General features: G+C 62.8%; 1 protein-coding gene across 4 annotated transcripts in view; it reads right to left on the reverse strand.

Annotated features, from left to right (window-relative positions):
• Positions 1-97: 97 nt before the first annotated feature.
• The window catches only part of EVL (Enah/Vasp-like), a 146,834-nt gene continuing 134,548 nt past the window's right edge, over positions 98-12,383 (reverse strand). For 3 of the 4 annotated variants that reach the window (XM_066276363.1, XM_066276361.1, XM_066276362.1), the window contains exons 8-14: positions 10,793-10,853; positions 8,390-8,453; positions 6,057-6,123; positions 5,906-5,968; positions 2,767-2,833; positions 2,388-2,445; positions 98-576 (exon numbers count right to left, since the gene is read on the reverse strand). In XM_066276363.1, the coding sequence (XP_066132460.1) occupies positions 539-576; positions 2,388-2,445; positions 2,767-2,833; positions 5,906-5,968; positions 6,057-6,123; positions 8,390-8,453; positions 10,793-10,853 (418 nt within the window). In that variant the 3' untranslated portion in view covers positions 98-538. The remainder of the gene's footprint in view (positions 577-2,387; positions 2,446-2,766; positions 2,834-5,905; positions 5,969-6,056; positions 6,124-8,389; positions 8,454-10,792; positions 10,854-12,383) is intronic. The other variant, XM_066276364.1, reaches the window with a different exon arrangement.

Here is a 12,383-nt window from a genome sequence, read left to right on the forward strand (position 1 = left end):
ACCATCTTGCTCCTGCTACTGCTCCCGATCACCACTGTCGTGGGGCCTTCCCCCAGGAGCGACTGAGCGGCGTGAGAGAGGGAGCGGGAGTCGGGTGTGTGGACAGTCAGCGTTTATTACCACGTGGACACAGGTGCCGCAGTGCATGGCCAGGCCTTCGCCACGACCAGGGAAGGGCGCTGGCACAGCCCGCCACCAGCCCGGCGCTGACAGTCACCCGGGGACACGGGGGGCCATCTAATGAAGTGCGTGGTTGGGGTGTCTTCTCTATAAACCAAAAGAAATGTACACTTAAATAGACAAATATAAAATACAAAAAAAGGCGAGTAGACCTGGTGTTGTGTCAGGTAGGATCTAAAAAAATCCAGGAATTGAACTTTTCGCTCATTTTAATATTTTATGACAGGTTAAGACTTGACTTGAAGCACATCCTAGCTCCAGTGCGTGCTCGCTGTGCCGGAGGCCCGGGCCGGCGGGGCGCCTGGCTGTCCCCCGCGTCTTCAGGGTGGGCACGTCTCGGCGGCAGGGGAAAGGCACCCTACGAAGTGCTGATTCCGCTCAGCTCCTGCCTGATGGCTGCGGAGAGAACAGGACAGGGAGGCTCAGGTGTGCTGGGGCCTTGGGGGCCCACCCAGCCCTCCTCCGCAGGCCCTGTCCCCACGCCCCGGTGAAGCCCTTCCCAGAGCCGCCGCTCCCGAGAGCCCCAACCCGGCCCCCTGAGGCCGGCGCGTAGCGGAATCTGCATGGACTGCCGGGCTGCGGGGTCCCATCCACACCCCTAGCTGGCCGGCCATTAAAACAGCCAGCTGGGGGCGAGAGTGACCAGCACAAAGCCCGGGACATGTCCGAGCAGATGGGCACCTGGGCTCCGCTCTGAGGACCCAGGAACCTCTCCCCCGACTGCGGCAGGTGGATGGCTGTCCCCCTCCCTCCCTCCGTGCTCCTCCCCGGGGAGGGGTGGAGGCTTCTGCCCCCCCCACTTCCTCCTGTGCCCTCCCTTGGGGCCCCCCCAGAACGGGGCCTGTCCCTGTACATCCCCTGCCAGGCCTGGAGCTGAAGGCCAGGAGAGGAAGCTAGATGGGGTGGGCATGCCTCAGGGACAAGGGGCCGTTTCTCGGAGCCCACGTGGCCCACACTGCCCCGAGGCAGCGTCCACTGGTGGTGGCACCTGCACACGGATGCCGGGGGCCACCCCACCCCATTGCCTCCACCCCTCCCACTCCTCTGCACGCGGGCTGCTCCCTCCTGGGGTCACCCAGCAAGACAGCCAGCTAGTAGTCCGCCTGCCTCTCCCTTCTAGCCCCAGCATGCCTTCTTCCGTTAACTCCTTATCTGCCCAGCCCAGGCATGCAGGGGGACTGGACAGTCAGGGACGGAGCCTTCCCTGTGGGGCCGGCTGGGGGGAACTCGGTCACCCAGCTCTGGACTGGGGTCCCGGTCCATGGGCGCCCAGGAAGGCTCTCACTCTAGCCTCCTCTCTCTCTAGTGCAGGCAGCCCACCAGCCCCCAGATATGCTTTCACTGCTGGCCTCGGGTGGGGAAGGCCCAGGAGGCCCTCACTTCCCCGTCCCGGGCTGAGCCACCCTGGCTGCCTGCCCAGACCTTTCCTCTTCCTCTGGCTGCAGACCTGAGCCAGCTGCATCAAAGGCCCTGGGGTGACTGGATGTGTGTGATCCACGGGACCAGGCCTTGCATGCTGGAACCAGAGACTTTTTTGGGGAGAGCCACGCACCTGCTCCCCAGCTCAGGGCCAACCAGGCTCTGAACTATACAGGTCAGGCCCTTAAAGTAGTTCTGTGGCTTCCTGGTCTCTAAACCCCTAGGAAGGCAGCAGAATCAAAAGTCAACCTAAGTTCACAGACGCTGAAACCAACAGGACAGACCACCGAAGCCACTTCGACGGCCTGCACCGTGGAACACTCTGTCACTGTCCTGTCTGAGTATTGCTGTGGCTAAGCCCGGGACAAGCACAGGGCGCGGGGGTCGCAGGAGCAGGAACCCAGCGGGGAGATGTGTGTACTCAGCAAGTCCCTTCATGTGCGAGCCTCAGTTTGCTCAGCGAGAGAACGGGGAGGGTGATGCGGGCTGTCGGGAAGAAAACCAAAGGCCCCGGGGGTCCTGACAGCCTCCCCGCCTGGGCCCTCCCGGCTCTGCGTCCTGGCCCTGAGTGCCGGGCGGCCCTGCCCGTCCGCCGGGTGGCCCTGAGTGCCGGGCGACCCGTCCGCCGGGTGGCCCTGAGTGTCCGCCGGGTGGCCCTGAGTGCCGGGCGGCCCTGCCCGTCCGCTGGGTGGCCCTGAGTGCCGGGCGGCCCTGCCCGTCCGCCGGGTGGCCCTGAGTGCCGGGCGACCCTGCCCGCCCCCCGGGGACCCTGGTGGGGCCGCACTCACCATCGATGATCTCCTCCTTCACCTTGTGCAGCTCTCGGACCACCTCCTCCAGGATCTCCTGTGGGCAGAGCCTGGGTGTGAGGCTGGGCTGTGGGGCCTGGAGAGCCGGCCTCGTGGGGGACAGTGGTCTGAGTGCAGGGGTCACCAGGCGTCCCCACAGGGCTGCAGCCCTGTCGTCACCCTCAACCCTGCCCACAGGGGATGCTCCATTGTCGCGACAGCTGGGGACGGGGACAAGCCTTGTGACTGCCCCCCCCCCCCCGCCAGCTCCCCACGTGTGCAGCGGCGAGGGTCCCATCGGGCCGGCCCGACTGCCCATGTGCACCCGAGACAGTCCCGAGCCTCTGGCTCCTTCACGGCCCCTCGGGAAAGGACACACCTGTTTCATCCGGTCCAGATCGAAGGCGTCTAGGGCCACGTCGTTCACGCTGCCAGCCGGCTTCATCCTGGGGAGAGGACGGCAGGGGGCGTGGAGTGGGTGGCGGGCCAGATGAGCACGCACCACCCTGGGGGGCCATGTGAGACGGAACCTGGGCCCTGCCTCTTCCGTCAGCCCTCACAGGCTTCCTGCTCTTGTGTGTGGCCAGCTGTAGCTAAGTGAGAAGAGCTCTAACAGCCGTCGCCAGGACCCTGTGGACACTGGACGTCCCAACCCGAGTCGGGACTTGGGGTTTTCTGACAGGGCGCGCTCACTCAGATGTGGTGACGCAGGCGGGCAGCGGTGCATGCCACATGCTGCCTCCCCTGCCTGGAAAACAGCGATACGCCCGTGCTTGGTGTCTGTTCCTGGCTGAACGGGGGCTCGGGGGAAAACTAGTGAGAGAGGCATCAGATGCCATGCAAACACTCGGTACCACAAACACTCATCCTGAAGTCCTAGCGTCTCAGGCCACGTCTTCGGCTGGGGTCTTGCTTTTTTTGAGGCAAAGGTTCCAGTTTCTTGGACAGTACACCTCTGAAAAGCTCCTGAACTAAATCTAGCAGTTTGGAACTGAATGTCTCTTGCACATGAATCTTCCCTGAGAAATCCTGGCAGAAACCTTGTCTAACTGCCTGGCCTTTACAAACAGACCATGGCGCACTGTCTGGACTCCACTTCCCTCCACGTGGAGAGAAAGGCTGTGGGCCTGCTGGTTCAGGGTGATGATGTGGCTGGCCCAGTGGCAAGGCCCCCAGACAGAGGAGGCCTGTGGCGGAGTTTAGGACCAGTGCTCCCCACAGCGGGGGAGGACACGCGGGGAGCGCCCCACAGCGGGGACAGCACGGAGTGCTGCCGACAATGAGAAGCAGCCTGCAAGCCCAGCCCTGGGTCTCCTCTGAAGGACAGGAAGTCACTGATAGATGAGATCTCGAAGAGACACCTGCACCCCAACTTCCCCACAGCACCAGTCACAACAGTCAAGACATGGAAGCCACCTAGGTGTCCGCTGACAGGAACGGCTAAGGAAAACAAGGAGCACACACACCACGGCAGTCCCTCAGCCACGAGACAGACGGACACCCTGCTCTGTGTGGCATCGTGCCGGACCTGGCGGGCAGCACGCCAGGGGAACGAGCCAGGCACGTGAGGATGAATCCCGGGTGCTCTCACTTACAGGTGGAATCTGAAAGGCTGGACTTATCGAAACAGAGGCCGGTGGCTGTGGGGTTGGGGGAAGTGAGGGTGGTGGGGAGGGTCTGCGGGCGGCCCCTCCGGCTGCAGAGATGAGCGCAGCATGGGAGGGGACAGCGGTGGCTGTCGGCAAGCCCATGTTGTGGCCTGGGAGCAGCTAAGGAAGTCGAGCTTGAACGTTCTCACCGCACACGAGCTACACGAGGCTGAGCCTCCCTGTACTCGTCCGTGTGCACACGTCAGATCACCATGTGCACCTTCAACTTGCACAAAGGGGATGTCAATTATATGTCAATGAAACTGGGAAAAATCCCACCGAACGCTACTATAAATAAAATTTTAGTGGGCTAGTGCGCAGAACTGAATTAAAGTGAATAATCAAACTACTCCCGCCCCCTCCCAAGTGAACTCGAGAGGCCCACCGGGGTCCTGAGTGAGTCTGTAAGCAAGTCTGGGTCCCAATGGCAAAGATGCCCAGCCTGAGACCCACGTCTACCACGTATGTCCTGTAGATTCAAGTCCCTGTTGCAACAGCAACTTTCCAGGTCACCTGGGCCTCCATCTCCCCAGTGCACACCTGAGAGACCCCAGATGGAGATGGGGCCGTGTGCGTGAGCTTGGCTGCGCGAGGGCTGTGGGGCCCACAGCACAGCCGGCGAGCCCCTCGCAGCCGGAGAGGCCCCTCCTCCTCCCGGGCCTGCTCCTGTTCCCGCCCCTCCGTCCACCTCCCTTCACGCCACGGCGAGCTTCCCCTAACCCTCCGGCACGCCGGCCTCCTGCCCCGGCCTGCCCTTCCTCCCCCTTCCCTGGGCAGCTGCTCTGGCCTTTCTGCTCTTTGGACTTGCCAAGTGGTGACAGGCTCAGGGCTTCAGCACTTCCAGGTTAGAGGCTGTCCCCACCATCGCAGGGCCACCTAACTGCCCCGAGAGGCCCACCCAGCTGGCTCACTCAAGCGCTGGTGCTGTCCCCACGTGACCCTCTGGGTCTCCAGAGCGCCTGTCAGAACCCACAGCTGTCCAGCTGCAGGCCTTCTGAGCAGAGAGGAGCTCCTCACAGGCAGGGACGTGCAGGGACGTGCAGGCCCGGCCCAGAGCCCGGCAGACGACAGGCCCTGGACCGGTCTTGGCTGTCCCCGAGACGTCCCCTCGCTGCTCCCCGAGTCCGTCCCTGCCCTCCTGCCGGGGCCAGGCCAGAGCGCTCTGCTCACCACCTGTTTCACTCGGCAAGACCAGGTTCAGTGCCACCTGCTCTGTGCGGTTTCCTCACTTGTGGTGGGCGACGGAGACTCTTCCACTATGCAATTCAGGCCCCCTGGCCTGCGGTCCCGACAGGGCTGCTGGCCCCTGACTTGGGGAGAGCTCAGGTTCAGAGACCCTGTCCTGTCAGTGCACCAGCTGCTGGTTCGGGAATACGGCCAGCACCCTGGGGAGCCTGGTGGGTGTGAAGCGCAGAGGCGGGCGAGGCGGTGGGCGGCCGGCCAGGCCTGAGGGAGCTGTGGGGGCAGCGCTGAGGGAGCTGTGGGGGCAGCGGCGGCCAGGGAGCACGTCCTGTGTCCAGTCGTCCACACAGCTGTCCACACAGCTGTCCACACGACTGCCCTGCGCGGCAGAGGCTGCGGACCGCTTCTCGGGATGGGGAGTGGCGGCTTGGAGAGGTCACCTGGCTCGCCGGCGGCACAGCTGGTGAGCCCAGTGCCGGGACCCGTCTCGGCTCTGCTCACGCCTCTCTGAGTGGACCGTGTCCCCCCGGCCCCCTAGTCCCCCAGCCCTGCCTGTCCCCAGGGCTGAGAGAAGAACAGGTCACCCTTTCCCAGAAAACGCTGTTAGACGACAGGACACAGGACGGGGTCCGGGGTGTTAGTCACGGGCCGGGGACAGAGGGGCCCCAGAGACGGGGTTGTTGGTACCTAGAATGTGGCTGCGACTGAAGGGGGCTCTTAGCTTCGGGGCTCTTGGCCACAGATGGGGTTCTACGGCAGCAGAATGAAACAGACATGTGAACGGCCCTCGGTCACCCGGCCCCGGGGACGTGCAGCCGAGCCCTGCAGGGCCGCTCACCTGGACAGCAGCGAGGACACGGGCTTCTCCACGGAGTTGCTCCGCTCCCAGGGCTTCCGGCCGGCCTCTGTCGGGTCACGTCAGGCGTCAGGGACGAGGAGCCTCAGGGCTGAGGGGACCCCCAACCCCTGCCCAACACCCCTGACAGGAAGCCCCCCAGGCCCTGGCCGGGAAGTCCAGCTGAGGGCGCAGCTGAAGCCTGGCTTAGTCCCAGTGGCTCGGGCAGCCTTGTGGGCTGCAGACAACAGTGTTGTCACCCAGGGCTCCCCCACTCAGGACTTAGTCCCAGTGGCTCGGGCCGCCTTGTGGGCTGCAGACAACAGTGCTGTCACCCAGGGCTCCCCCACTCAGGACTTAGTCCCAGTGGCTCGGGCAGCCTTGTGGGCTGCAGACAACAGTGCTGTCACCCAGGGCTCCCCCACTCAGGACTTAGTCCCAGTGGCTCGGGCCGCCTTGTGGGGCTGCAGACAACAGTGCTGTCACCCAGGGCTCCCCCACTCAGGACTTAGTCCCAGTGGCTCGGGCCGCCTTGTGGGCTGCAGACAACAGTGCTGTCACCCAGGGCTCCCCCACTCAGGACTTAGTCCCAGTGGCTCGGGCAGCCTTGTGGGCTGCAGACAACAGTGCTGTCACCCAGGGCTCCCCCACTCAGGACTGGGTTGACTCTGACTCGTGGTCTGGTTTTGAGTTCTCACAAAGGGAAGTCCACTCTTCTTGGAATGTGAACCAAGAGGTCAGGGAACCCCAGCAGGGGGCTGAGTGTGCAGGGGGACCCCTCTGCCAGGACTCTCGGGCAGCCTGAGTCCACGTTAGCTTTTGGGGGCCGGGCCCCTAGGGCCCCATGAATAACTGCTGTCCGCTCACTTCCTGGTCCTCACCACACTACAGCTGGCCTGTCCCCATCCTGGGCTTAAGGGCTGCTTTGTCCTTCTCTCTTTTTTTTTTTTTTTTTTAGATTTTATTTATTATTTATTTTAGAGAAGGGGGAGAGAGGGAGGGGAGGAGCAGGAAGCTTCAACTCCCATATGTGCCTTGACTGGACAAGCCCAGGGTTTTGAACCGGCGACCTCAGCATTTCCAGGTCGACGCTTTATCCACTGCGCCACCACAGGTCAGGCCTGACCTTCTCTTTTTTAAGTTAAGTGATATTAAGTTATAGTTCACTTCTCCCAAGAGATTTGTTGAGCTGAACTGAGCTCCCTGACTTTGCAGGAAGAGCAGAGAGGCAGAAGGGGAATGCCCAGGGCCTCAGAGAAGCCGGCTGCCCAAGCTGACCCGAGACTGCCGGCCAGGTCGACTGCAGGTCCAAGAGCTGGGACCACATCCACGCTGCAGCCGTGTCGCCTGGAGCAAGCCGTGCAACTGCCCCGAGCTTCAACTCAGGAAGCTGGGAGACACCTAACTGTGCACTAGTGTGGTGTTCACGTAACTGTTCACCACGAGCCCACACGACACCCTCTGGGAAGAGGGGACGAGGCACAGTCCCGAGGGGGCTGGTGTGCCAGCGGAGGACCAGGACGCAGGCCGGTGCAGGGGCCGAGCTGCACCCGGCCCTGGCGAGACAGCACGGTGGCCAGAGCCTCCTTCGGCTGGGGGTGGGGGAGCAGAGGCGGATTAGGTCGGCTGAGGCCCAGGGCACAGAAGATATTGGGCCCCTTGTCATTAGAAAAAGTGTAAAGTTGGGGTTTTGTGGGGCCCTTCAGAAGTCAGGGCCCAGGGCGCACGTCCATCATTAAATCTGCCTCGGGTGGGGGCATGTTTCCTCTCTGCCTCCTCACTCCCCGGCTCAGAGCAGATGCTAGACGTATGTCCACGGAGTGACTGAGCGACCGACCCCGGGCCTTTCCCGCCTGGTCACGCCCTTGTGCCCCCAGCCACACTGGGGACTCACAGCAGGGTGTGGGTGGCTTCTGGGGGCAGCAAGGCTCACTGGTGACACTGTCACTTTCCTCAGCTGCCATTTCGCAGGGGGACATGACTGTGGCAGGTAAACATTCCTCTTCAGAGCCCTGGCTCAAGGCAGGGTACCTGAGCCCCGGGGACCTCCTGCCACTGGACAGGTGCTGGTGGGAGGGGATGTCTTTGTGGTCTGGCCAGCTCTGAGGCTCCCACAAGGCAGGGCACCCCCTGGGACGCCAGCCCTGGGCTTGTCCAGGGGCGGTGGGGCTCCTCAGAGGGCGGCGTTGGGGAAGGTGGCAGGGAGACCCTGCTCGCACAACCTTCCGGCCGTCTGCTCATCAGTAAAGCGAGGCGGGGGGATCAGACCGTCTTCCTGCTGGGGGGCCTCCTGCCCTAGGACCCGGGCCTGGCGCAGGGCGGGCGGTGCCCCTTACCTGAGGCGTTGGGTGGCTGGCTGGCCGCTCGGGTGCCCGGGGATGGGGATGTGCTCGGCTCTTCCTGAAACGGGAGAGAGGCTCACGAGGCTGCCTGGCTGGGGCAGGGCCCCGTCCACCAGGGTCTGCAGAACCTCAGTTTCTTTAAGGAACATGTGTTACTTTCATAATCGGCAAAATAACGACCTTATTCAAACACTGAAAACCCAGATCCTGGTGGGGAGTTGGTGTGGCCCACGGCAGTCGGGGAAGGAGAGGACTGCAGGGAGACAGGCTCCTGCCACGCGAGGCAGGCGTGATGGCCGCACCCGCCGCTGCCTGCACAGGCGCAACCCCGCGGCACCTCGGGAGCAACAGCAGCAGGGCCTGCGCTCCTGGGGGCGCTGGCTGTCCCCCCCTCACCGTCCATGAGGGCTCGTCTCCCCGGCCGCTGTGCTGGGAGGACCAGATGTCCGGGTGACCCTGCAGGGCGCTGTGCAGATGCCCGGCTGCATGGCCGGGCTCGGGGAGTCCGGCGGGCCATGGCACGGCCTCCTTCCCAGAGCCTGGCTGCGCTGACCACAGCATGCCACCCCGCCCCCAGGAGAGGAGGGGTGCTGGGAACCTGTCCGGAGGTCATCTCTGTCCCAGTCAGCACACAAGGTCATGAGTGCTGCTGCCAAAATGAGTTCTAAAATCTAGGTCTGTTGCCCTGGCCGGTTGGCTCAGCGGTAGAGCGTCGGCCTAGCGTGCGGAGGACCCGGGTTCGATTCCCGGCCAGGGCACACAGGAGAAGCGCCCATTTGCTTCTCCACCCCTCCTCCGCGCTTTCCTCTCTGTCTCTCTCTTCCCCTCCCACAGCTAAGGCTCCATTGGAGCAAAGATGGCCCGGGCGCTGGGGATGGCTCTGTGGCCTCTGCCTCAGGCGCTAGAGTGGCTCTGGTCGCAACATGGCGACCCCCCAGAGGGGCAGAGCATCGCCCTCTGGTGGGCAGAGCGTAGCCCCTGGTGGGCGTGCCGGGTGGATCCCGGTCAGGCGCATGCAGGAGTCTGTCTGACTGTCTCTCCCTGTTTCCAGCTTCAGAAAAATGAAAAAAAAAAAAAAAAAATCTAGGTCTGTCCCTCACTATCCCTCTGTGAAGAGGCCCTGGATCACCAGATGGTTGCAGGGAGACAGCGGACAGGTGGGCAAGGCGGAGCTGCCCCCGGCCACCTGCACCTCCCTGCCTGGCCCGGCCAGGCCCACGCAGCCAGCCTGTGCCGTTGCTGCGCTCTCCGCTCTGGTCTCTGCCTTACAAACTCCCTCGTCCTTTGGAGTTTAGGTCAGATGGTGCTTCTCCCGGGAGCTCTGGGGGCTTGGGGCTCCTGCGTCGACCCCAGAGCAGGGAGGTCCTTCTCCTCCTGGCACTTTATGAGCCTCTCTCTCGGGGCAGGGGCCGTGTCCTACCAACCAGCGCGTCCCCAGCATGTGCCCGCGGCCTAGCCCACGGGGCGGGGCCCCTCTGCCAGCCGTACAGCGGGTGAGGCTGCTGGGCCAGCATGCTGCGGTGACATTGGTGGAACGGGTCATCAGAGCACCACTGGCCAGTGGCCAGCAAGTGGCAGAGGCCACCTGAGCCAGCTGGCTCTGACTCCACATTTGGGGCTCTTTCTTCCTTTTAAGTAATGCTCGTTGTTCCCCATTAGTTCTAAACCTAGTCCATGTGCTGTGGGGAAGAGCCTGGACTAGTGTAAAAAGGACAGCCGCCCACCAGTGCCTCGTCCACACTGCTCTGGTGAGGGCCGCCAGGTGTGGCAGGGCCTGTGGACGCAGGTGGGACCCGGGTAAGCTGCACTCATAGGCAGGCCTATTAGAACAGGTCAGGGGAGGACGCCATGGGGCCTGTAGGCAGGGAGTCAGGCGTTCGGGCCCCGGGCTCACCTAAACAGAGCTGACCTGAGAGACTAGGCCACGCTTTGTGACTTGTGACTTTCCTGGGGCCCCTGGACACACGGGCCTCTGCAGTTTAAAAAATTCGTGGTCACTAAGTTGGATGAACTCCATCCACATTCTGTGCAAAAGGCGTGGGGACAGGACCTCTCGTCATCCGTCCTCCTGTTCCGCCCCTCCTGTGTCACCTGGTGAAGCACCTATCACACGCCCAGTGGCATAGCGAGAGAGGGGCAAGGGGGTCTATCATGCCCCGGGTGCCACTCGCAGAGGGGTGCCAAGTGGTCTCCAAGACAAACAAGAAAAGGGAGGTAGAGGGGAGGGGGGGACAGGGGGGGACAATACAGTGTCGTGCCTGGTGCCGGTTGTGTTCGCTACGCACTGCACACGCCTGTCCAAACTACATGCACCTCAGTGCTCCAGAGGCTGGCTTGGGGCCAGAGAGCCGGCCCAGTCTAGCCACACGGCAGGGTAGTGAGGGGGTGTCTGCTCACCGTCTGGCTCTCGTCTTCCTTTCTGTCGGCCGGCTTGTCTGTCTGGGATGCCGCTTTCCTCCTGACAAGGGAGGAAGACACCATCAGCTCCCGAAGGTGTTTGCACCGATCCAGACGCCCCCGTGTGGACCCGGCGTGGTCCTCAGAGGGTCTGACCCCTGCTTTGTGTGAAGGAGGCAATCTGTCCAAGCACCCCTCTGCTCTGTGCAATGCCCGCTGGGTGTCCGGGCCTTTTGCACCTGTCCCAGGACCTTGGACAAAAAACTGGCCCAGGCATACAGGACAGGGCCTGGCGACATTGCTCCGTTAGCAGACCCTGAGGGCCGGAAAAGGGCGGTCTGCAGTATCGAGGTCCCCAGGGGCCTGGTTTTCCTGAGTGACAGCTATCTTCCAGGCCGCTCAAGGCCTGGCCGCATGGAACAGGAGAGGGGTCCCTCTGGGCCGTGTACTGTCACTGTCACAGTCGAGGCTGCAGGAGCATTCCTGCTGCAGGCCGACCTGGCTGGGTGAGCAGTCCCCGCGTGGGAGGGAGGAAGGATCCTTTCATGTGACCCCAGCATGGACCACCACTAAGAACCCCACATGCTCAGAAGAGGGAAGGCTTTGACTAGATGCCCTCTAGTAAACTGATGCGTTTCCCACAGGTATGAAGTCTCTCTTTACGTACTCTAAACTCACTCTTCTGTTTCCACTTCATTGGTCACCTAGACGTGGCTAACTCCCAAATCTACACGTGGAGACCCTGATGTTCCCCAAGACTTGCCTTGGGGATCATCAGCTCCATGAAGCCGCCAGCGCACACAATTCTCAAAAGGCGCAGGTGCGGGGTGAGCGGCCCATCAGGGAGGCAGCTGGCCTGGTGTGTGGGGCGGGCCTCACAGGCTCCTCCCCCACAGGCTCCTCCCCCACAGGCTCCTCCCCTACAGGCTCCTCCTGGGGTCTCCTCATCTCAGAGGCAAGCGTTATCCTGACACCGTTATCCCCAGACCGTAAGGCCCAAACGTCACCCTCCTGCATTGCTTCAAATCTGCCTTTTCCCATCTCTTTGGACAACTAGTACAAGCTGCCATCCTCAGTACCTGCATGGTGGTGGTGTCCTCGCTGCCCACCCCCCACGGCACTCTACTTCTCCCCAGTGCAGGTCGCTGGGTCCCAGCACCGCGAAGACTCAGGAGCCACAGGCCTGGGACGGTGCTGACACCTGCGGTCAGCAGCATGGGCCCCCTCCCCTTCGCTACATTGAGGGCAGGCGGCTTGGAAGGCGGAGCCAGCCTGCCAGAACCACACAGAAGGCGGCCCCACCCCACCTCCATCACCACCACCAAGGAGGATTTCAAAGCACCACCAGGATAACCCCTGCTGAGCCCTGCAGGGTGTTTGTTCCCGGTCGGGCGGTGACTCGCCCACCAGCATCTGGGCGTTGCGCTGGCCCCTGGCACAGTGGCCTTTTCCTGTTCACAGGAACGTCCTCTCCCTTTGGTCCACGCCGTCCAGGCCAGGCTGTTATTGTTAATGTGTTGGTTTTGGACTTGGGAAGGCGTGGATATTTTCTTTCTGAAAAACACCTGTTTTTCTAGGAGGCCTCATTGAC

This window comes from Saccopteryx bilineata, chromosome 4 (genome assembly GCF_036850765.1).
Source record: "Saccopteryx bilineata isolate mSacBil1 chromosome 4, mSacBil1_pri_phased_curated, whole genome shotgun sequence".
NCBI classification, from domain to species: domain Eukaryota; kingdom Metazoa; phylum Chordata; class Mammalia; order Chiroptera; family Emballonuridae; genus Saccopteryx; species Saccopteryx bilineata.